We start from the raw sequence: 23,823 nt of genomic DNA on the forward strand, positions 1-23,823 counted from the left end.
TCTGTGTTTGTACATAACAGTTCTTTTATGTCACATATGATTTTTCAAATATATATATACGTGTGAATTTGTCAGATTTTACAAAAACTATGAAAAGAGACCAGTAAAACAAAAATGGTGTGTCTATTTTAGGTATGGGTTTTAAGATATACATCAAAATTGATGCACACAAGTTGAAGCAATTAAAAAAAATAAATGATGTACACATTTGGTCTTGGGTGTTATAAAAGGGAATGGGATTGTATAGCATTCCCTTTGAACAATTTACATTGCATTTGGCATTATTACTAGCCTACATTAAATTATCATTTTAAAAAATGATCTGAAATTATGTGTCTATGCAAAATATGGTAAATATTATGTTGTGATTTGTATCAACCAAAAAATGGGTAAGAAACTTGTATACAACTTTAAACTTAAAACAGTTCTTTTACAGCTAAATGATTAGTAATGTTGTCATTGCCTCATCTCGCGGTGCTGCAGCGCCCCCAGCGGTTTGCCGCGGTGCTGTTTTCACGTTGGGCGTGATTGCGCGGCCCCTCCCCATGCCCCTCCCCCTCCACAGTCGATCTGGAAAAGAAAAAAAAAACTTTTTTGTATCGAAGGAATCAACAGCCGCCATCTTGTCGTGGCTCGGAATTAGGATTTCGGTCCAACACTGGTTTTAACGTAGAAATTGGACATTCTGTCCGCGATATGACACCGACATTGGCTTCACATTGAAATCTTAACGTCGCCTCGGAGACATTTTGTGCGAAAAAACGGGACTGGGATCGCTGGTCGTCGGGTAGAAACGCTCCGTAGATCTGATTTCCCCTTCAGAGTGCGGCGATTCAGCCCCTGACGCTGTCCAGGAGCCGTATTGTTGACTGGCGGACAACTGCTCGTGGCTTTATAATTTCATTGCAAACCAGCAGCATTTTTGTGCAATCTTGCATTTTTGTAGAGCTCCGTTGGATTTTTGCATGAAGAAATTTGACGTCACGCAAAATGGTTTCTTTGGACGTTTAGATTTTTCTTTGCTAAAATGCATCAATTTACTTGATCAATTTGGATCGATATTTTGACGCTCAGTTTTCACATGGAGAACATTTAATTTGGCTTTATTTAGCGGTGATAATGTGGGTGCTGGGTGTTGGATTATCATGGGGTGAATGTCGGTGGCGAAGCGGGGCGCTATTGCATCTCTTTTGAAGCGCACGAAGTGGCTAAGCTCGTAGCAGGCAATTATCAAGCTATTAGCCAGTTAGCTCACGTTAGCAGGCTGTCGGCTTGCTAATGTGCAAAAGTTGACAGAGCAACGTCCTTCTGGAAGCATTGAAATTGCAACAGCCACCACTCCCAGCTGGAAACTATACAGCCATGGCTGACAACCTGCTGGACGTGGGACCCCCAAACTCAAAGCGGCCAAAGCTGAATTCACCTGCGCTGTCAGCCTCGGATGGACCAGGTATGGGCCTCTTGCTGCATTTGTAAACACCAATGTCACCCAAGCGTCCACGTTACATTCATTACGTCATGTCCAGTGGACTTAAAACAACGTTACAGCCGTAGTGTCGTCATAAGCATCTGGTTTACATAGACTGGTTGTATCTTTAATGAGCTTGGATTAGCGACACTAGGGGAAATGGCAGTGAATTAAAGTCTGACTTGTCTGTAATAGTATGACGCAACACGACACGAGTCACTATCAATGGAAGTGAAGTGGGTCCCATGGGAGGCAGTAGTGCCCATTTATCACACGTCATATATTACCCACGTTTGTGTGATTACTTCAAAGAAACGCATGTTCCTTATGATGTGCTATACCACATGTTTTTTTTTAAAGTAAATACTATGAAAAGTTCTGACACACGTTTGAGCTCTGATTGTGTCGTCTCAAATCATAGACTTTTCATTTAACCACATTTTGAACCAATACAAAGGTGGTTGTTGTTGTTGTTTTATGGCGGTTGGCATCCAATTGTTGCATTACCGCCAGACTTTATTCCTCAGACTTTCGTAGGTTAAGTTCTTAAACACAAGACCTTCTTTCAAGTTGTCATAATGTGTAATTGTAGAATTTTGAGGCAAATCATACATTTCATCAATTTGGATGAAAGATGACAAAATGTGGAAAACGTGAATACCCAGTACTTTCCGGGATGCCCTGTGTAAAATTAAAATATCAAGAGGATCGTTCTATAGTTTAAAGGCAAGAAATAAACCGATTATATTGGGTCAGTATATCTACTTTTTTGCATATCATATTTTTGCTTGGGCCAAAATACCTGACTATAGGAGTTACAAATTACAAATTGCTTTGGATGAACACTTTAGTGCAGCTTTAACTTCAGCCCATTAGAATGTGACTTCAGGAATGCTGAAGCAACGTTTCTTTGTATTATACTTATGCCCTGTAGTAACATAACTGAGTTTATAGCTATTAATAGTTTGGGAATGGATTTACATTGAAAAAAACAAATAAATGTGAAATGGGAAATCATTATCGGCATAATTAAAATGAAAAAATACATATATTTATTGTCTATCGGCCACAATTAATCTGATGTGAGAACTTGGATTTCTCTCAGTTTGTTCTCTCAGGTGTTTACAAGGAAAATTATGCTAAATTCATTGTATTGTCTTCCAAACATCCATCAAAGTTTCCTAATAACTCCTCTGATTCACTGGCTCATGTCACCAGGTTTTTTTGACTGTTTTTCTTGTCCACACACCAAACCTTGTTTTAATTTGGTGTTGTTTACTTTCTCATCACACTTAAGCTCAAAAGAACTGAAGTGAAAGAAAATAAAATGTCTCTCTCACCTGAGGTAATGCTGCACCCCAAAATAGGTGGAAAAAAAGTGCAGGAATCGATAACGATAAACCACGTCCGCCTTTTGGCCAGAGGAAAGTCTCTGCCTGATCTGCAATTTGTCTAAAAGTTGAGCTGTGTCATGGTTGGGCGGTGTAAAGGCGCCAGAGCAGGTTGACTTCAGGGAAAGTGAAATGAGCGGCCGAGCAATCCAGAGTTATAACAACTTAATTGCTGCTTTCCCGGTTATAAAGGCAACCAGCAGATCTGGTTGGACTGCAATTAATTTAATTTCGATTACGATTATAACGGCCGGTGATTACAAAAAAAAGTGTAATTGAGAGGTGATGATTAATTAAAGACAGCGATAAAGTTTTTACTGTGTGCACGCAGAGCCACTGCTGCCGCCTCTCCCTCCTCTGCAGAGGGGACGCGGCTGCAGGACAGGCTGCTGCTGTTGTGCGTGACCTGCCGGTTCTCTGGACCAGAGCTGTCCACATCAGTGACCCTTGCGAAGTTGTTTAGCCAGGACGTATCTGAGGATTTATTTTGTTCACATTTTAGTTTTCAAGTCGTTACACGCGAGACGTGAAAATACAGTCAATTGACAGAACAGCGTGAGCCCCCGAAGCTGCGCTTTGTGTGTGTTTTTTTATTTTTATTTTTATTTTTTTTAATGAAATTAAACCGACTTGTACTCCAGTGCGACTTATATGTTCTTTACTTCTCTATTATGAATTTATTGGCTGGTGTTACTCCGGAGAGATTTATAATATTTTTTTTTTTTTTTTGGAATAATCCTGGTTAATATATTTTCTATAATCGAGAAGCCCTAGAACAGTGGTTCTCAATGTTTTTCATTCGCGACCCCCATAACAACGTTTGAACGCCCCCCAAGTTCTGCAAGTTCTCCCAATTGACAAAATAATAATAATCCCGAAATCACATTGTATGATTTATAAAATATGTTTTTATACACTTATCTTAAGTATTTGAACACCTGCCAATCAGCAAGAATTCTGGCTCTCATAAACATGTTGGTATTGCCTTTTAAAAAGTCCACGGCATCTCCACTTATTAATTTTGAATTAGCATCACCTGTTTGAGCTCGTTAGCCGCATAAACAGTGCTCTCCCCAGAATTTTTTAAAGGGATGGTAAATATGCCTCATAGTCCCTCCAAGGATGGTTTAATGTACCTTCATTATTTCCAAAGGTACATGCACCTATTATTTATGACTATTCAACATCAAGAAATTTGAATATTAATATAATATTTAGTGAATATCTCTATTTGCTCGAAAAGCTGTATGTATCATTGCGGGGTTTGTTTTGGCCCTTTTTTCAGGTTTCACGACGCTAGAGCATAATCTCTGATTGGTTGCTGTACCGCCGTCTGCCGCAAAAAAGTGAAGCTTTTCTGTGCTTGCCGCGGCGACGGTTATGGCGACGCTTATTGCGACGCTTGCGGTGACGCTTGCTGCGCTGGCTGCGCCGGGTTTTTAGGGATGGTTTATCCCCCCCCGTGTCAAAACGGATGGTGGGCCATTTTGATGTATCTTGTTAGGCATCCCTGAATGTACTGTACGTAGCGAGACCCATGATAAGGCCAAGAAGAAAACATTTCTGTTTCCGGTAACCCGACCGACCTGGATTTAAAAATAATGAAAACCCGACCTTAAACATTTATCGCATATTTACTGGCCATACATTTCGCGAATGCCAAATTGTGAGAGCGTATCCAAAAGCTGTGGGGGAAAAAATCATCCGTGGGGATCGTAAGATATGAAAACTGCCGCACTTTTGATAGGTTTCGTTTTACCTACGAGCGCATCCATGTTTGCAGAAGCAACCTGCGCAGATGCTCATATTTGGGGGCAATGGCGGGGGCAATACCTGAATTTTTTTCCAACGTTACTGGAAACACATTATTTAAAGGCGTAATGGACAATTTTTTGGCCCAAATCTGAGTCTCATTCCGTGGCGTAGACTGCCGATTAGTCCTGCCACGTATCAATCATAGAACGCACCTACCGCTCACCTGCAGCCGTGTGCGGCTCGTCCCCAGGAGAACTTTTCCCTGTGTCTAAGTGCATGGATCTATTATAATATAGTTCCCTCACACAGGTCTTGCGAAGTCTACCATGATGTGGTAGACAGGCCTCAGGAGGTGTATAACGTCTCTGAACTAAATCCAGTTAAAACTTTTGAGAATATTTACACAAACTGGCCCTTAAAACATACATTTGTATGTCTTAAATGTCCTTTGATTCCAAAATTTGCAATACTGTGCTTTTGTAAAGATCTCAAAATCCCGTTTTTTGGGTGAAAATCTTCAAAATGCAATTTGACAATCCCTCATCAAAAGATTTTTTTTTTTTACATTTTTCTAATCCTCAGATACTGGACTTTAATTTGACACTAACCTTTTCTTCTGCACTTTTTTTTTTTACCTTAACAGCACTTCGCAAGACCTGTGCTCAGTGTACGGGACAAAATTAAGACGGAGAAAGACCGTTCGAGCTTTCTCTGAAGAGACAGAAATCTACGGGAGACTAGAGATGCGATGTGATCCGTCGCGCTAATAAACAAACAGCCGTGTAGAAATGAGGCTGTTCTGCGCGTACGCACGGGGGGGAAGTGCGTATGCGCACTTCCGCTTGAGTTCTCAAATCGGTGAAAAATCATCCATTACGCCTTTTTATTTGGCCTTACTTCTTTCTCTGCTCTGAGAGGAAAGAAATGCCTTGTATTTAGAGCGTATTCGTGTGACTTTGTGTGTTTTTGAGCCTGGTGCGTGGCGCTGATGTGACAGCTTCCCCTCTTTTTCGTAAAGATGGGAAGGTTTCCTGCATTTGTCATCACATGGCTGCATTTGGTGACAGGTTTTGGCCAGAAGAGAGATTCTGATCAATGTAAAAGCAGAATTCTCCCCAGAAAATAACCACCATTTTTTTAAATTATCAGATATACAATACTTGGTTGACAACATTGTAAAAATGACAATTATAACACATGGAATGATGGCGCTCAGACAGACTTCTGGAATAAGGTGAATAGGCTCAATGGAGTTTTTTTGTACAATTTTAACCACTAATGCGCTGCTGCTCATCAATTTTTAAAAGAATGGCGTTCCCGCTCGAAGGAAGTGCCAATCTATAATCTTTTCTTCTTGGCTGGACGTCTAATCACTAAACCAAATGAACCTAGCTGATACGTAGAGTTAAGGTTTTCGGCCCTCTCCTCCTCCCTTTTCAAGATCCTGTGCCTACTACATTAAGCTATAATAACTCGTCAAGGTTTATGCCAATACATTAGCTTCACCACGAAACTTACTATGCGTTTTGGCAAAATGAAATCGGCTCCTTATATCTGCTCGTCTTTATGCAATGTTTTGATATTTCTGTAATCACGATGCAAACTTGTTAATTATACAGAGTAATTGAAGAGAATGAGTAAAACTGAAGTACTTACGAGTAACTCTGCTGTACTGGGCTTAGCTAAAGACAGGTGCCGGCTCAAGAGAAACATTTTCTCATAAGTTCTGCCTCGGCTCAAAAAAATTTAAACAAACGTACAGCGGCTCAGCCGGACATGAGGAGACAGTGCACGTCACCCATGACATCACCAGGCAACGAACTAAACCAATGTGTCACAACTAAAGGGGTAGATCAGTTCTCTTCAGACTTTCAGACTTATTTAGTTGGAGTGTTTGAATAGTAATCATATACATTCTGATAGTTGGTTTTAACTGATAACACTTCTATTAAAGGTTTGTGCGAGGGGAGGGGACACTATGAGGTTAGAGGGGGACGGACACCAGTCAGCAAGGGGGTCATCTATTTCTTTGGAGTATCTAGTTCTTGATACGAATGCCCTGGTCTCGGCAAGTGACCACCTCCACTAACACAAGTGACCACCTCCACTAACACAAGTGACCACCTCCACTAACACAAGTGACCACCTCCACTAACACAAGTGACCACCTCCACTAACACAAGTGACCACCTCCACTAACACAAGTGACCACCTCCACTAACACACAAGTGACCACCTCCACTAACACACAAGTGACCACCTCCACTAACACACAAGTGACCACCTCCACTAACACAAGTGACCACCTCCACTAACACACAAGTGACCACCTCCACTAACACACAAGTGACCACCTCCACTAACACACAAGTGACCACCTCCACTAACACACAAGTGACCACCTCCACTAACACCCAAGTGACCACCTCCACTAACACCCAAGTGACCACCTCCACTAACACCCAAGTGACCACCTCCACTAACACCCAAGTGACCACCTCCACTAACACACAAGTGACCACCTCCACTAACACCCAAGTGACCACCTCCACTAACACACAAGTGACCACCTCCACTAACACACAAGTGACCACCTCCACTAACACACAAGTGACCACCTCCACTAACACACAAGTGACCACCTCTTCCTTTTCCAAAATATATATTTTAAATGATTTAATGTCAGCCTTGTAATGATGACATTTGGCGCTTCTGATTTTCTTGTTTTCTTTTCTAGATCTAGGCTCTTTATCCTGGGATGATCTAGAGAATGACCTGCCAGATGAGTTGATTCCTAACGGCGGTGACCTCGGCTTGATGGGTGGAATGCCCTCCAATGGCGGAGTAGCGGTTGGAGCTACAGGGGGCACTGTTGTCCCCGATGCAGCGGCTAAGCACAAGCAGCTGTCGGAACTGCTTCGTGGGAGCACAACCAATATCTCCGGCACAGGCCTGAACTCTGCCAGCCCTCAGCCTGGTAACATGGGGGCACAGCTGGCCTCAGCATTGGGCAAGAGTCCTCTTGGTCAGGGTTCACCCAACAGTCACCCATCTCCTCAGGCACAAAAATCAGCAACGCCACCAGGAGTAGCAGGACAGAACAACAATAGCACCACAACAATGGGCTTTAACCAAGCTATAATGAACAATAACCAGACTCATCCAGGCCTCTTGGTCCAAGGAGCTCAGCCTCAATCGACCCAAGTGATGAATGGTGGACTTGGACCTGGGGTGGGGAGAGGGAGGGGCGGAGGTATGCACTTCCTGAGCCCCACAATGCAGGCAGCAGCCCCAGGAGGAGCTGGAAGTGCCCTGGCAGAGACACTCACTCTGGGTGCACAACAGCAAACGGCCAACTTGAATAAGGTAAGTCAGGTACTTTTAAAATGGTTTTCCTCTCATATTTGGCTTACTCTGAGTTGACTTATGTTTTCATTGATTAATTCATTTTTGTGTAATTGTCTACTGCCATACCTTCATGGGGTGAGTGTTGTTTTTGTTTGCACCTACCTGTTTTGTTTTAGGTTTTGGCCCAACGGTTTCCATTTCTGGTGATAATGGAGCGTGTTGAGCATATGCTTGTTTAAAAATCATCACACATTAAATCATGATTATCCGTGCCATGACTGCAAAAGAACTCCACTAGTTTTTCAGTTTGCTTTGAGTTGTTAGCTGCCCGCTTAGATAAGTTGTGGCATCGGTCAGGCTTCCCCTTTGTGCAAATGTAAAATACAGAAGTATTGCTGACTTTATTGATGTATGTACTGCAGAGTTTGAGATGAGCCAGCGACAGCACCTAGAGATCACCTGCTGTGTGCACCGTTTGTAAAGGGTGGGTTGTTGTTTGACCCATTGGTCCGGTTTGGGCAGGTCAAGAAATTATAATTTCAAAGTGGGTTTGGATGGCTCATGATAGGCTGACGCTCTCTAATATCTCTGCGATAAACTTGGACCTTTGCATTTAGGCACATTGACATGCTTATTTTAGGCAGGTTGTAATAAAACACGCTGCATTCTGCTTCTTAACACACAGAGAACTCCTCTGTGCACTCAGGCTTTTAGATGGGATTTGAAAACACCGACGGGGGCCGACTAGGCGAAAAAACAAGTAGCTTCGGCATTCTCCGGACTAATAAAAAGTACTTTAAAAATTTGCTTCTAAGTGGCGGAGTGTGATCATATTGGCTTTCCATATTATCGAGCGCAGTGGGCAGCGCGAGCAGAAAAGTTACACTACGGCGCTCGCACGGACGGTGATCTGGTGCCAAATAAACATTTGGGACCAGAATGGAAGTTGTCTACGTTATTGAGGGTAGCTATCTTAACTAATATGATAGCGTTGTATGTTACTTGAATAAAAACGATCTTTGTTTTTCAGCCTGGCTCTATATCTTGGCTAGCGCGCCGCCGCGCGCTTCGTGGTGGCGGCTATCTTGTGGTTATCTTAATACCTGGCGGTACAAGCCTCGAAATTACGTGTCGGACACGGACAGTAACTGGTGGAAAAATCAGTTTTGACCGACTCAAAAATAAAGTCTCCGGACATACTGACCGACGCAAATTTTTCGCTGTAATATATATTTTTAATTGGCAAAAACAGCGCGGTGAACATACCCAAAGCGATTCCTATGCACAAACTCGGGCGCGCTACACTACAGTCGACAATTTTTTCAGTACAACTACAACAATAATGGCGCACTGAGAAACTGGCTCCCAAACACCACTCATGCAGCTGTCGAACACAAACAAAAAACAGCGGCTGCAAGGACACTCAAGACAATCACTATCAAGAAATGGATTGATGATCTCGCTAAGTTTTGTGCCCTCAAATAGTGGGGGGGCGCAGTGCGATGCCTGGGGGGGGCGCGTGTGACCCCATTTTTAATTTTCTAATGGCCCATTCACTCAGCAGCATCAAAGCTTCCGTTTACATTTAAAGTCTATGTGGACGCGTGTTTTTGTGGTGTGAATCCTGCGTTTTGAGCGTCGGACGCAACACGTCGGGGGCGTTTGAGCGTCGGACGCTTTGGACGCGCCACCAGAGCGGCCCAGAGGGAGAGGGAGGGAAAGAGAGAAGAGGAGACTGGTAGTTCCTGAGCGTTATCTTACCTGTAAATGCTTTATTCTTCACAAATCTGTTTGTAGTTGGCGTGAGCCAAAGGAAAGTTTCAAGCCCCTCCCCCTAGCGTTACCATGGAAATCATCTCACTAATAAATTATATTATGCTTAAAAGAGCTACAATGAGGGCCAATAAGCATACTTTTATATTATTTAATCCATTTGTGGGCATTTTATTTTTAAATGAATATGCTGTATTGAAGAGTGGGGAAGTTAATTGTTTAAAAAAAAAATATATATATATAGAAATGTTTCCTTACTTTTTTCTGATAATTGTGAATAGTCGTAAAATCGTGATATTTCTCCTCATGATAATCGTGACTAAAATGAATATTGTGACATCCCTAATAACGAAACGTCCTCCAAAAGCTAATGAGACGAGGAAATATGAGGAAGTGTATGTAGCACTTGGCTTCACTGTGACTGAGGTGGAGACGAGGAAAGACCACTGTGTCTACTGTGTCTTCAAATGTTGGCAGCGACAGCATGAAGCCAAATAAATTACACATCTATAAAACACACACTTGTGACTGATTCAGAATTAGCCATGACAGGTACCAAATGATTGGTACCTGTCATGTTGACAGGGACGCAAAAATAATGATTTCAAGGCTTGCGGTATCTTTTCAGCATGGCGGGGGCCGGCCGGCCAAAACCCCTCAGCGAGAACACTGTAAATGTCCGTCCACATTTTTAAATACCCTGTCCAAAATACAGGAATCTAAAAGCCTGCTAGCAACTTTGCAGCACAACGGCTTTTTTTTTTTCATTTTCTCGAACAGTGTATTTAAACGGCTCTTCTGCTAGTCGTGATGTGTCCAGTTAAAGACCTTTTCGCTGTTGTTTTTCCCGACTCTTGCAATGCATTGTGGTCTATATTGGCCGGTCTAGTGACCATCGCTGCACACTACTTTTCATGGTGCATTGTGGGAAATTTTGAGTGCACTTCACCTGCTGGACATTTGGACAGCAGCAAAAATGGCCTGAGCCCTAAATAAGATAAGATAATCCTTTATTGTCCCACATGGGGAAATTCCATTGATGCAACGCAGGTAGATACAGAGGTAGATACAGAAGAAAAGAACAAATAACTTATAGGAAGTTTGAAAAACACTCTCAGTAGAAGATCTCTTATAAAAATCTCAGGATGTCCGCCGGGATAACGTGACGATCTCCGGGTAAGACGACTGTTCTCCGCAGTTTCATGAGTTCCTCCTTTGTGTAAACGCGGTACGGCGCAGTGCCCTATGTAGGGAAGAGTGTGGACATTCAGATGCTATGTAGGGAAGAGTGTGGACATTCAGATGCTATGTAGGGAAGAGTGTGGACATTCAGATGCTATGTAGGGAAGAGTTTGGACATTCAGATGCTATGTAGGGAAGAGTGTGGACATTCAGACGCAACCCTGGTGTTTTCAGCTGTAACTGCAGTCATTTTACAGCATTAGCTCCGTGTGACAGTCTTTTTGTTTCATAATCACGGTCCTATGTGCTCTTCCACACAACAAATCTGCTTCCCAGTTACACTTTAAAATATACTGCTCTCTCCTCTGTTGTACTTTAGATGCTCTCCTCTGTTGTACTTAAAGCCTCGTCCACACCGCCGCGGCCGAAGCGTCCAGTTTACATTCAAAGTCTATGGTAAATGCGCGTCGAGCACGTAGTGCGTTATCCGGGCGAGATTTCTTTGTTTTTGCGGCGCTATTGGTGCGTTTTTTTACGCTCTCGGCGCTTTGAGCACGCGTATCAGGCAGCCGAGGCGATGAAAGCGGCTACGCGACGTGCTCAGATATGTTGAAGTCTCCTGCAGCTGAAGCGTAGCAGCCGCCGCAGCAGCCAATCAGAGCTGACGCTCCAGTGACGCACGTACGTACGTATTGCCCCTCGCATTTCCGGTATTTCCCTTGGAATTCCCCAAGAAGCGCCACTTTTTCCTTGCTCGTCAACCATGGCAGACGAATGATCGATTGTGGCCGTTTGTGGGAGAAAGGAACTATATGATGTATTCACAGTGGAATACAGAGACCGAAATAAGAAGGACTTCGCATGGCGAAAGATCAGCGAGGAGACTGGACCAAATACGTGAAAACAACGCTCTCGATATCAGCCATTTTACACAAATGAAAGGCCACAACAACTCCACTGCTCATGCGACAACACCTCTACTGCGCAGACAGCTGGAGCGCGCCATACGCGCGCGCCTGTGTACAGTGCACGGGGCGTCGATAGCGCGCATCTGGTGTGTAAACCTTTCAAATGTACACGTGCTCAAATTCTGCGTCGGGCGCGTTTAAGCATGTGCGGTCTGTACGTAGCATTAGATGCTCTCCTCTGTTGTACTTTAGATGCTCTCCTCTGTTGTACTTTAGATGCTCTCCTCTGTTGTACTTTAGATGCCGCAGGTCAGCGTGGAACAAGCTCCATGTGAAACGAAAGCGCCACAAGTCGTTCTGTGCGCCACAGATTCATGCGATTTTAATTAAGTGTATGTATATAAATCAAACAGAATGATCCTGGGTCAATTTACGTAAAATAAAAAGTGACAGAAAGACAAAACCCTCCTGTTAGAATTCAGCTGCAATGAGTCTGCTGTTTACTTCCTCTGTCTGCAAAAGGACGGCAGGCTTAACATTTCCTACCGCACCGACACAACTTCACGAGCGCATGGAGGGATACGTGAGAATTGAACCCAACACGCAAGTCGAATCGAACCAGTCAATTACAATATACTCATTGACCAATATGTCTGCTAAACCTTACTACTTAAGTTATTTGACTAGAACTGGAACTGCTTCTTTGTTCTGTCACTACATTAATATGCACAGAGAAATTGGACGGCGCTAAAAGAACGGTCAGACCAAGAGTGTAAATCGATTCAAACAGGCACAGCTTGTTATTCACAGGTTTATCAAATAGGCCAGGGGTGCCCATTGCGTCGATCGCGATCTACCAGTCGATCTCTGAGGCAGTGGCAGTCGATCCCAAAGCAAAGTTTAGGTAGATCTTCGGACTTTGCCAAATCTAAAAGTGGCTTGCGTGCTGTAAAAGTGTGGGCACCCCTGATATAGGCTATATACGCCATAATATGATGCCCGGGTAAACGTTTTAAACGTTTATTAACGTTTATCCGGGCAGTTGTTGTTGTTGTTGTTTTATGGCGGTTGGCATCCAATTGTTGCATTACCGCCAGACTTTATTCCTCAGACTTTTCGTAGTCCTCAGACTGTCGTAGTCCGTAAAAGAACTCCTTCCATTGCTTTGGTGTTACAAAGCCCATGAGGGGAGTGCCACCGGGCAGTTGTGACAAGCTAAAGTTGTCACAACTCATGCTGTACTCCATTTGACTTTCATAGTGTCATCAAACATCATAGTAGTAGACATCATAGTGTCATCATAAAAAGGTACGGTATATAAATAAAAAAAAAAAAATACTAGTGAATACAAACTACTTTGAGCATACAGCTACTTGCATTGTCACTCTTGGTGCAGATATTGTTAACCACTTACTCTGTGAGAATGACGAGGAGCAGTGCAGAGAAAGACTTGCTGAATAATCCTCTCTGACATCAGAGCCATGACATGATAGTTGGCCAACGTCCTGCGACTCCCGCCTGTGTGTGGAGTGTTTCAAGAGTGTGAGGGCTGAACCAGAGCCTGAATAAAGGAGGGGCAAATATGTGTCTGCCGGCTCAGCTGTGAAAGGCTGCCAGTGTCTGCTCCTCTCAGCTGGGTCTTTTATCTCTCTGTTGGAGCGATGTCAACAGCCCAAGGGGATACAGACTGGTCCGGTACGGTCTGCTTTACTACCAATGACTGTGAAATAGTCACGCAGAGGACCAGTGTGTGGTGTGAAATTGGGGATATTGAAATGTTCTTTTTTTTTTTTATATATTGTTACTGTTTTATTTGATTATGACCTCATGCTCACAAATATTGGTAGGACTCTGTTTTGCCTCTTTTTTTGGTACCGTAGTTCTTCTGGAGTATATTTATCTTATTTATTTAGAAAATGGACAGTGCATATTAATGAGCATATGATACATATGCCAGATTTCCATCTGTTGTCCCTGGACAGGTTGATGTACCAACTAAAATGTGACACAATTTAGAACAACAATACAGTACAGTACAGGACCACGGACAATAACTCCACAGGAAACCCATGTAAACTAGACTGGACTCTGGATGGGTTTAGAAAAATAAAACTGATTGGCTTGCATGGTATTGGAGAAACGTGGGGTATGCAACATGGGTCTCAAGTACTGTATCCATATTATTGTGATATTTACACATACCTGCATTTATAACTCACTGTACAGGCTATAGTGGATGTCTCACAGTCTGCAAAAATCAACTGCACCCCATTTCTTCACCTCATTTTCTTTTTATATGACTGGGTTAAGAATCACTTTAGCTTTTTGTAAGATCTGTGCATTACAGAAGGAAGCAAAGTCTTTCTGCTGCACTCGTGGGATTTTAGTGAGATTTTTCTGTGTCCGTCACCTGGCACGGTCCGTAACTTAACTTTCAAAGCACAGATGACTCTTTTTTTCTTATTCAAACTAACAAAAACGGCATTACAGACCACAATGTTTAGAATATGAAATATCTACTCCAAAGCTTCCTAAACAATAGAATATTTTTGTTTTGCCAGAGATCCATTTGTAAAGAAAATTATAAGATTTGCATATGGGCAAGTAGTAAACAACGTGACATCAAACGGGTAGGGTTTGATGGCACCCCAAAATACTGCATCTAAAGCTTGCTTTGCATGTAATTGGTTATGTACTTGATGTGTAAGGTAGGGTGCCACATCACATGATATTATTAAGTTCTTAAGACGGAAATATCCATCCTTGACAAGAAAACAGTTGCAGATCAGAAAATGTAAGATAATCAATCTGAATTAAGTTACCAACAAGTGTGCATACAACTTCTAATGGGTTGAATGCAGAGTGGTCTACGTTTTTGTAATGTGTTTGTAATGTATTTTTTCTAGATTGGCCCGAGTAGTAATGGGGCCTCGTTTGGAGGCCAGTCTTATGGACCAGCTGCTTCAGGTCCAGGGCAGCTCCAGAATAAGGCCCTCACCAACAGTTTACCATCCTTCCCCAATGAACTCAAAGGAGCTGCAGTCACTAGTGTGCCAAACATGGTGAGTCCCGTTTCATTTGATGAACAAACTATTATGTCCTGGAAAAACTCATATCACCTTTTCTAACGTGCCAGTGTTGGAAATGGAATGATTCACAATGTTCATGTTTATCTTTTAATTTAAGTTAATTTATAAAGCACATTTAAAATGAAAGTTACAAATATAATTATGGTTCTATGAATCTCGGATGAACTGCAGAGGTGGTGCTTCAGCACTGAATGATTCCCTTTGCACATGTGCAGTTTTGAGTATCACGTTACACCTGTGACACTCTGATGGCTAATCTCAGGCTAAATGGCAGCATCCGGTACTCGTTTCCTACAGAATCGTCTTGCGGACATGCAAGGATTCTGATTGATAGATGGGCATCCAGTCATCCAGGACTCATAGAACTGTAGTTACAGGTACAAAACTTTTAAACAATATAACTACCCTTTTAAGATGAAGAACATCACTGTTGCTGCCTATGGATGGTGCCAGGCTCAAAGTTACAAGCAATACAAAGTGTATTTGTGCCAAACAAGGCTCAAAAATATAAAAACTGAAAACTGCATCTTAACCTCACACATAGTGTGTCTAAATCTCACGCATAGCCTCCTTGATAAGTTGACAGCTATGCCGTATATTGCATGTCTGCGCTCCACGTGGGTTTTTGCGTTCAGCCGTGTCTAGATTCACTTCCTCATTAGACAAATGTTTCTGTGAATATGAGTCTGATTATAATAAAACATGCAGTGTTTTGTAGCTTTAAATACAGAGAACACGACGTGTCCCTTGGACCGTGCTTCCACTGACGTCTTTTTTTCTAGTCTGTCAAATGCTTGAACTTCCTGCTAGAGTTCTGGTAAACTATAAAAATCTATAAATTAGACACACTTTAAGCCCCAGGGTTCAAAGCGCAGAAAAGTAGCGGCTTAAAGTCCGAAAAGTAGGGTATATAAAATATCGGCCCGGTATCCGTTATCTGCCCTAGTGTTTCCAATAACATTGGTATCTGCCTAAAATTTCCATATCTGTGCACCACGAGTATCTGTACTTAAATCGTTTTTACAGTGGATTCTTTTTACTTTTACTTACCTACATTTGAGAGCAGATATTTGTACTTTTCAGTTCAGTTAAAAATATAAGTAGAAAATTTAGATTTTTGTTGACCAAAAATCACCTCAATTCTTTATCAAAACCACTACATTTAACACTTAACAGTTTCAGTGGGAGGGCTGCCCACCACCCTGGCTTGTTTTGAAAAATGGTACCTGTCAAATTTCGTCCCATTACAAGCCTTGAAATAATTATTTTTACATCCCTGTCAACATGACAGGTACCGATCATTTGGTACCTGTCAACATGACAGGTACCGATCATTTGGTACCTGTCAACATGACAGGTACCGATCATTTGGTACCTGTCAACATGACAGGTACCGATCATTTGGTACCTGTCAACATGACAGGTACCGATCATTTGGTACCTGTCAACATGACAGGTACCGATCATTTGGTACCTGTCAACATGACAGGTACCGATCATTTGGTACCTGTCAACATGACAGGTACCGATCATTTGGTACCTGTCAACATGACAGGTACCGATCATTTGGTACCTGTCATGGCTAATTCTGAATCGGTCACAAGGAAAGGAAAACAGAATAACATAATTAATGAAAAATGAACTTTTATTAACATGTCTCTTTATCATTTACAGGCTGAGAAATAGATTTTCAAAGTTAGGGGCCAGGGTGGCCCCCTACCTAAAAAAGTTGGGGGCTTGGATACTTCCACATTGACATTGTCCCTAATGTGCGAAATTACAGCTTTTGTTGCAAACAACTTTTTAAAAAGACTGAAATGCGAACTGAGGAGATTGACGCCCGCCAACCTCGATATCACTTGTGGCGCAAAATTAAACCGGGCATTTCCGAGTACAACCGAACGCAGCGGCCAATCAGATGCCCGCTTTCATCGACATTAGATCACGGACACCGCTCGCCCAATGAGAAGCAAGAAGACTGCGAAGCGGCATGTCTGTCAAAACGAAACTTAAGCGATGGAAATGCCCCCGCACATGCGGCTCCGCCACCTTCCTCCGCTGTATAACTACAGCAATAATCGTGGTCTGTAGTATAGCGCGCCCGAGTTTGTGCATAGGAATCGCTTTGGGCATGTTCACCGCGCTGTTTTTGCCTATTAAAATATATATATTACGGCGAAAAATTTGCGTCGGTCATTATGTCCGGAGCATTGATTTTGGAGTCGGTCAAAACTGATTTTTGCGCCGGTCATTGACCGTGTCCGGCCCGTTATTTCGAGGCTTGCCATTATAACTTTGCAAGGGGCCTTGGTGATTTTTAAAGATGTAGGTAAAATTTACTTATATGTATGTCCACCTAATAAAAATACACAAACTTCTCAAGAACTTTTGTGTTTTCAAAATTGCCGTTTCATGAAGAGCTCGTTATGACTTGTGGTAATTCTTTTAACTTTTGATCCCAGATATGTATTGATACTGCTGCCCCAGTTTGGACTCCATTGGATATAAACCCTTTCAAAATTGCTGCTTTGTTAAAAGCTCATTATAACCACTTTCTGAGATGAATGCAAACTATTTTAACAACTTCTGAGCCCACATTTGTCCTGATGATGCTGTCTTAGTTTGGTGACCATTGGATTAAAACCCTAGGGCAAGTTTGTTAAAATACAGGGACAGGAGTTTGGGTTTGTCAAGTGTGTGAGTAGTTTAGAGCAGGGCTCCCCAACCACCGGGCCGGGGACCGGTACCGGTCCGCAGCGCGTTTGCTACCGTGCCGCACAAAAATGATAATCCGGAAATAATCTATCAGTGACGGCATCTTCTGTGACGTAACTTTGGCCTGTCCCTCATGACACGCTAATAAGCTCGTCTGTGGATATATCATGAAAAGCCTTATAGGAAATTGCCAATGAAATCCATTAAATATAATGGCAAGTATATTATATCTCTGCTCTTGTCCTGCGTGAGAACGTAACTGATACGTGCATTATACTTGACACCTCATCGCGGATGCGTCGCATCAAACACGCTGCTCAAAAGTTGACCCACAAGCCAGTGAAAATGAGTAAAAAACAAAAGTCTTTGGAGAGCGTTTTTGCAAAGGGGAAAAGGCCAAGTGAGGAGCAGACGAGGAGCCAGCGAGGATTTTGGAGGACACGTCACCTGGGCCAGCATTCTGCAACTGCTACGCGATCACCTGTTTTTACTTTTACAAGAGTTTGAGCGCTATTTCCCGTGCGCAAAAGATCCATGAACTGCGCGTGAAAGGATCCGCGACTCATTCGTGATTAAACCGGGAAAATGACGGTGATCTTAAACGTATATTTGAGGGAACAACTCTGCTGACTGCCATATTTATCTGATGAGCTTCCACCAGTCAGAAGAACAGTGAGAACACGTGTAATTGTATGTGATGTTACTCCAATTCGGATCTTTTGGAATAGAACACTTAATAATGTACAAACGCGTCTTTTGAGAACATTTCGCCTTCCGAGCTGAATCGAATGGAAGCCCAAGCCCCGGCCACCTTCACGCATAACCTGGCACACCGGTCCATGAAAATAATTCTTACATTATTCCGGTCCGTGGTGCAAAAAAGGTTGGGGACCCCTGGTTTAGAGTACGGCCTGGATATATATTTTTTCATTTTCTTGAGATGCTCAATGTATCTGCCAAGTTTCATGTGTCTAAATAAAAAAATAGGTAGCGCCCCTCTATTAGCAAACTTTATGAAACGTAAATTTGAGCCGAATTCAAATTTTTTTGCCAATTTTCAAGACTTTTTGCGCAAGTTGAGGCTTTCAAAACTCCAATTTATTTAGCGGAATAAATTGGAGTTTTGAAAAACATTTTATGTTTTCCAAGCATTGCGGTTTTTTTTTTTGGAAAATTCACCATGGCCACGCCCAATGTTCTATTTCTAGTTTAAAGGAATAATGGAGGATTTTTCGCCGATTTGAGAACTCAAGTGGAAGTGCGCATGTGCACTCACCCCCGTGCGGAAGCAGAGAAAAGCCTCGCGGCTACACGGCCGTTTGTTTATTAGCGCGACAGATCTCTTGTCTCCTGTAGATTTCCATCTCTTCTGAGCCAGCTCGAACTGTCTTTCTACGTCTTAATTTGGTCCCGTACACTGAGGGAACTAAATTCTAATAGATCTATGCGCTTAGACACGGGGAAAAGTGCTGCTCTCATGGGACGAGCCAGAACGAGGCTGCAGGTGAGCGGTAGGCGCATCCTATGATTTATACGTGGCAGGACTAATCAGCAGTCTACGTCATGAGCAAATGAGACTCAGATCGTCCATTACGCCTTTTTAATTGATCATTTTTCATCGCACTTGGGTTTTGACAGTTTATACAAAATTTGAAGTGTTTTTGATAAACTGTTGAAGGAAATGTCAAAAGATGATGTTTGACTTTTTATTTATTGGGTTTGATCCAATATGGCTGACTTCCTGTAGGGTTTAGGGTGGGGTCATAATATAATGTTTTACTTGTCCTGACAGAACCTATTTTTTATGTCAAGTTCTGGTCTACGTTGAAATTTGTCTGGTCAGAGCTCTCATTGCTGCCATGTAAATCGATTTTTAAGGTGGCGCTACGGAGTCGTCTTTCAATATTTTTTCTCTGGGTTTTCACTCACAATTGGAACTCACCAAATTCTATTTTTTTGACCAATCATTTGCACATTTGTCATTGCTTATTACCTGATTTTCACGTTCTCCCTCAAAATCTTAGTTACAATAGTTTTTTTTTTTTTTTTTTTTTTTTTTTAACCAGGCGAGGGGTGCCCCCTCTCGCTTGTCATGCTTGGGCCCCAATAATGCATAATATTTGTCCTTTAAGTTGTTTTTTTTTATGTGCTACTTTCTGTACTTATCTGTCTGTACTTTTAATTAAGGAACACAATTTAGTACTTTGTCCACCCCTGCACTGTGCTGTAATGCGTTGCCCAAACAGCATTGAGTATTGTAGTTTCACAAACGCATATGAACAGATATTATGACAATTAGCCTATACAGTGAGGAAAATACAAATACATTATTTAAAAATCATACATGTGTGATTTCTGGATATTTTTTCAGACCCCTCCATAAAGTGGGGGAACTTACAAAATTGCATGATGTTCAAATATTTATTTTCCTCACTGTTGTAGAAATGCTACGAAGTGAAGTAAGAATACTGATGTGTCAGGGAATGCGACCTACACCAATGCTATTCCTTAACACACAGAGAACACAATTCAACTTAAACGACACAGAAACATCAGACTTTTTGTGCAGCACGCATGGGAGAAACCGCCGGGCTGGGTCACCCGGTTGTTGTAAGCAGCCTGGCGACCCTCCTTCGTCTCACAACGTTTTTTCTCATGCAGGTTGGTTTTATTAGATATTATGGAATAGGCGGGTCACATTTCTCATTGGTCAGCTTCACATCAAGGTACTTGTCTTTTTACGACAGTTGGTATTTTTTTCCGTTAGAGATAAGCCTTGGTGAATGTTTTACCCATTCTCCCCTGGGGTGTTACCCCCCTCCCTAGGATAAACATTCTTTGCTCCATCTTTACGATACCTTCACAAATGCAGTTTGTGTGCTGTTTTTCTCGTAGACTAATGATGCAGATAATATACTATTATGCAGATAAAATACATCACAGAAATATAATCATATATTTACATTTTATCACATGATGCCAGTCTTTGGCATGTTTTGTCCTCAACGTGCAGGTTATTATTAGGACAGGCTGTTATTTTCAAACTATGCCAGCCAAAGTAGGACTTATGCTATTTCACATTTTCTATCCAACATCTCTGTTTTGCCACAGCAGCAGCCTCAGCAGCAAACAGCCCTGCTGCCTCTGGCGGGAGGTGGTGGTGTGGCAGTGCCTTCGGCTGGACCCACTGCTGATCCAGAGAAACGCAAGCTCATCCAGCAGCAGCTGGTCCTGCTGCTTCACGCACACAAATGCCAGCGCAGAGAGCAGGCCAATGGGGAGGTGAGGGCCTGTGCCTTGCCCCACTGTCGCACCATGAAGAACGTCCTGAACCACATGACCCACTGTCAGGCTGGCAAGTCCTGCCAGGGTACGCTTCATTTATATAGTGTTTTTTATGAAGGGGGATCAATTCTAATATGTATCCAAGTAATAGTGCCATTCAAATAATATTGCACTTTTGTGTTTTAATTTTGCAGTTGCCCATTGTGCATCCTCCAGACAAATCATCTCTCACTGGAAAAATTGCACACGGCATGATTGCCCTGTGTGTCTCCCGCTGAAAAACGCCAGTGACAAAAGAACTCTGCAGCGTAAGTCAATGACCCTTTTATACATAAGTGATGATCAAATACAATGGTAAATGAAGAGAACAGTCCCACCTTAGCAAAAATGTTGCAGACCTCCAACAGCTCACTTTTAGGGGCTCTAAACCACAGGGTATACTTTTTTCAAAAACACTGTGAAAATGTCATATCAAGGAGATTCAGCGCAATCTGTGACATGGCTCTGAGAATCTTGTGTTGTCTTTTAAGTCCATAAATCATCGCCAGACTCGTTATGTGAATTTCTCCCATCTAATCTGTGTGCCGAGACCCGGAAGTGAAAGGCCAGCTTGAATTGCGTTGAAATCGCAGATCTATGTTTATCTTAAACTGTGTGTAATTCCCTCACATGTAGTCCCAGGGTAAATGGCAGAGATCCAAATGTCTTTTTTATTTAGTTCTATAACATGAGATGTCGAACTAAAGGTACTCAAGAGCATGTTTAATACATAATGTTTGTTCTTAAAGTTACCAAACCGATTCCGTGATGTACATTAAAATCTACCCAAACTAGTAGTGCCTGCCAAAAAGTCTATGAAGTATGCTCACTCAAAGTGCATGAAGTTAGTGTGGTGTGATCACAGTTTAGCTGTGTGTCAGCCTCTAAAGTCTGGTCTTTATCTACAGCCATGCTGAGTTCCCCCAACACAAGCCTCCAAAACCCCATGTCATCAGTAGGTGTAGGCCAGCCCAGCGCTCCCACCATTAATACCTCAGCACCCATCGACCCCAGCTCCATGCAGAGGGCCTACGCAGCTCTTGGTCTCACCTACAACAGTCAGACGACGGGGCAGGCCCAGGTCCAGCAGATTCACGGTCCAGGGCAGACAACAGCCCCCAGTGCACAGGCTCAGCTTCCGCAGTTGAGGCCCATGGCCCACGGTAAGGACATAAAACAAATATATATTTTGAAGCTGTCAAGCATTTTATGTAATATTTGTATACTGCCTTTCAATTGATTGTAGACATCATTAAAATATATTCCAATTTGATTTTGTATACTCATGTTAGGCAACCAGATTTCTCTTGGAGGTGCAGCAATGGGTGTGACCACTTCTGAACAGACTAACCTGCACACAGAAAATCTCCCTAATGCTCTCAACACTAACAAGTGAGTAATAACCTGTTAGCTTATGTTTAGTGGGAGAAGACTGCCACGAAAGCCATATACTGGGAATAGATTTACTTGTTCTGAGTGCATTATTTGTGTTCTTCAGTCAGCTGCTCCAGGATGGGTCTTCAGTAGGCTCCATGGGAAACCTGCCCACTGCAGCCCCCTCCACCACAGGCATCAGGAAGGCCTGGCATGAGCATGTGACTCAGGACCTGCGTAATCACCTCGTACACAAACTGTGAGTGCCTTGTTATTGTGTTGCCAATTTACAAATGCATTTTTAGTGTTATAATTTATGTTGCTTTGTGTTGACAGAGTACAAGCCATATTTCCAACCCCGGACCCGGCTGCTCTGAAGGACAGGCGAATGGAGAACCTGGTGGCCTATGCAAGGAAAGTGGAGGGCGACATGTATGAGACTGCAAATAGCAGGGTAAGCTTCTTGAATGGCTGTGTTAATTTTCTTTTTTTTAAACCACTAATTTGTCGGTGTGGTCTCTTAGGATGAATACTATCACTTTCTGGCAGAGAAAATTTATAAAATCCAAAAAGAATTGGAAGAAAAGAGGCGCTCTCGGCTACAGAAGCAAATCATTAACCAGTCTCCTATGGCTGCAGCAGGAGCGCAGCTGCCTGGCCTTCCCCAGCCCAATGCCCTGGGCGTCAGACCTCAGAGTAAGTATCAGGGCTGAAGGTGAGAGCTTTTCAAATCTGTGCTTTAGTTGAAAATATTTTTGCATCTTAGATGGCCCTGTTACACTGCCCAATTTGCCAAATCCAATTGGAATGAATCGCATGCAGGTATCACGAGGTAAGACAATGTGAAAAAATTCAAAACATAATGGCCATTGTAAAGTATTTAATCGGATGCATTAAAAATCCTTTATTGAAATAGGAATATAAGCCTGCGCGTTTTGGCCTCATGAGGCTTTCTTCAGGGGATGAATGAGTCAAAACTAATGCCAGGTGTTTAAATAGTCTGGCAATCAGTCACAAGACAAAGTCTCTTGATGCCACATGAGCATTAATACAATATACAAAGAGACATAGTATTAATACCACATTGTAGAATCCATTGAATTGTTTTTTATATCACTTTAATGTAGTATCATGTTATATAGGTTGACAGATATGGGTTTTTCTATTGCCAATGCTCATTTTCAACGCTGATTTGCAAGGTCGATTTACGTTCAATTCCTTTTATTTTATTATTTTCTATTCTTATTCCTATTATACATGTTGTTCTTATAATACTCATTAATTACAAGAATACAACGCACTGAGAAAGATCTTTTTCACTAGGAAATCGCAGAAGAAACAAGGGGAAAAGCATTATGTACCATAGTAAAAAGAACTTTATACGGGCCGAACCTGACAATAAACCACAGGTGCCCACGTTGTAACGTGAGATATTTACACATTAATAAACGTGGTAGTGATGCGTCTTTTGAACCAGGGTTCTCGTGACTCACTTG

The 23,823-nt window shown here is 42.4% G+C and overlaps 1 protein-coding gene across 8 annotated transcripts in view; it reads left to right on the plus strand.

Annotated features, from left to right (window-relative positions):
• Nucleotides 1–584: 584 nt before the first annotated feature.
• crebbpa (CREB binding protein a) overlaps nucleotides 585–23,823 on the plus strand; it is a 347,948-nt gene continuing 324,709 nt past the window's right edge. For 5 of the 8 annotated variants that reach the window (XM_072462365.1, XM_072462364.1, XM_072462366.1 and 2 more), the window contains exons 1-11: nucleotides 585–1,450; nucleotides 7,352–7,980; nucleotides 14,732–14,896; nucleotides 20,741–20,999; nucleotides 21,109–21,222; nucleotides 21,862–22,116; nucleotides 22,246–22,345; nucleotides 22,452–22,586; nucleotides 22,664–22,781; nucleotides 22,852–23,023; nucleotides 23,094–23,159. In XM_072462365.1, coding sequence (XP_072318466.1) covers nucleotides 1,363–1,450; nucleotides 7,352–7,980; nucleotides 14,732–14,896; nucleotides 20,741–20,999; nucleotides 21,109–21,222; nucleotides 21,862–22,116; nucleotides 22,246–22,345; nucleotides 22,452–22,586; nucleotides 22,664–22,781; nucleotides 22,852–23,023; nucleotides 23,094–23,159 — 2,101 coding nt within the window. In that variant the 5' untranslated portion in view covers nucleotides 585–1,362. The remainder of the gene's footprint in view (nucleotides 1,451–7,351; nucleotides 7,981–14,731; nucleotides 14,897–20,740; nucleotides 21,000–21,108; nucleotides 21,223–21,861; nucleotides 22,117–22,245; nucleotides 22,346–22,451; nucleotides 22,587–22,663; nucleotides 22,782–22,851; nucleotides 23,024–23,093; nucleotides 23,160–23,823) is intronic. The other 3 variants (XM_072462367.1, XM_072462368.1, XM_072462369.1) reach the window with 3 other exon arrangements.

Source organism: Eucyclogobius newberryi, unplaced genomic scaffold (genome assembly GCF_026437365.1).
Source record: "Eucyclogobius newberryi isolate DKJ021-1_F unplaced genomic scaffold, fEucNew1.0.hap1 SCAF_4, whole genome shotgun sequence".
Taxonomy (NCBI): Eukaryota; Metazoa; Chordata; class Actinopteri; order Gobiiformes; family Gobiidae; genus Eucyclogobius; species Eucyclogobius newberryi.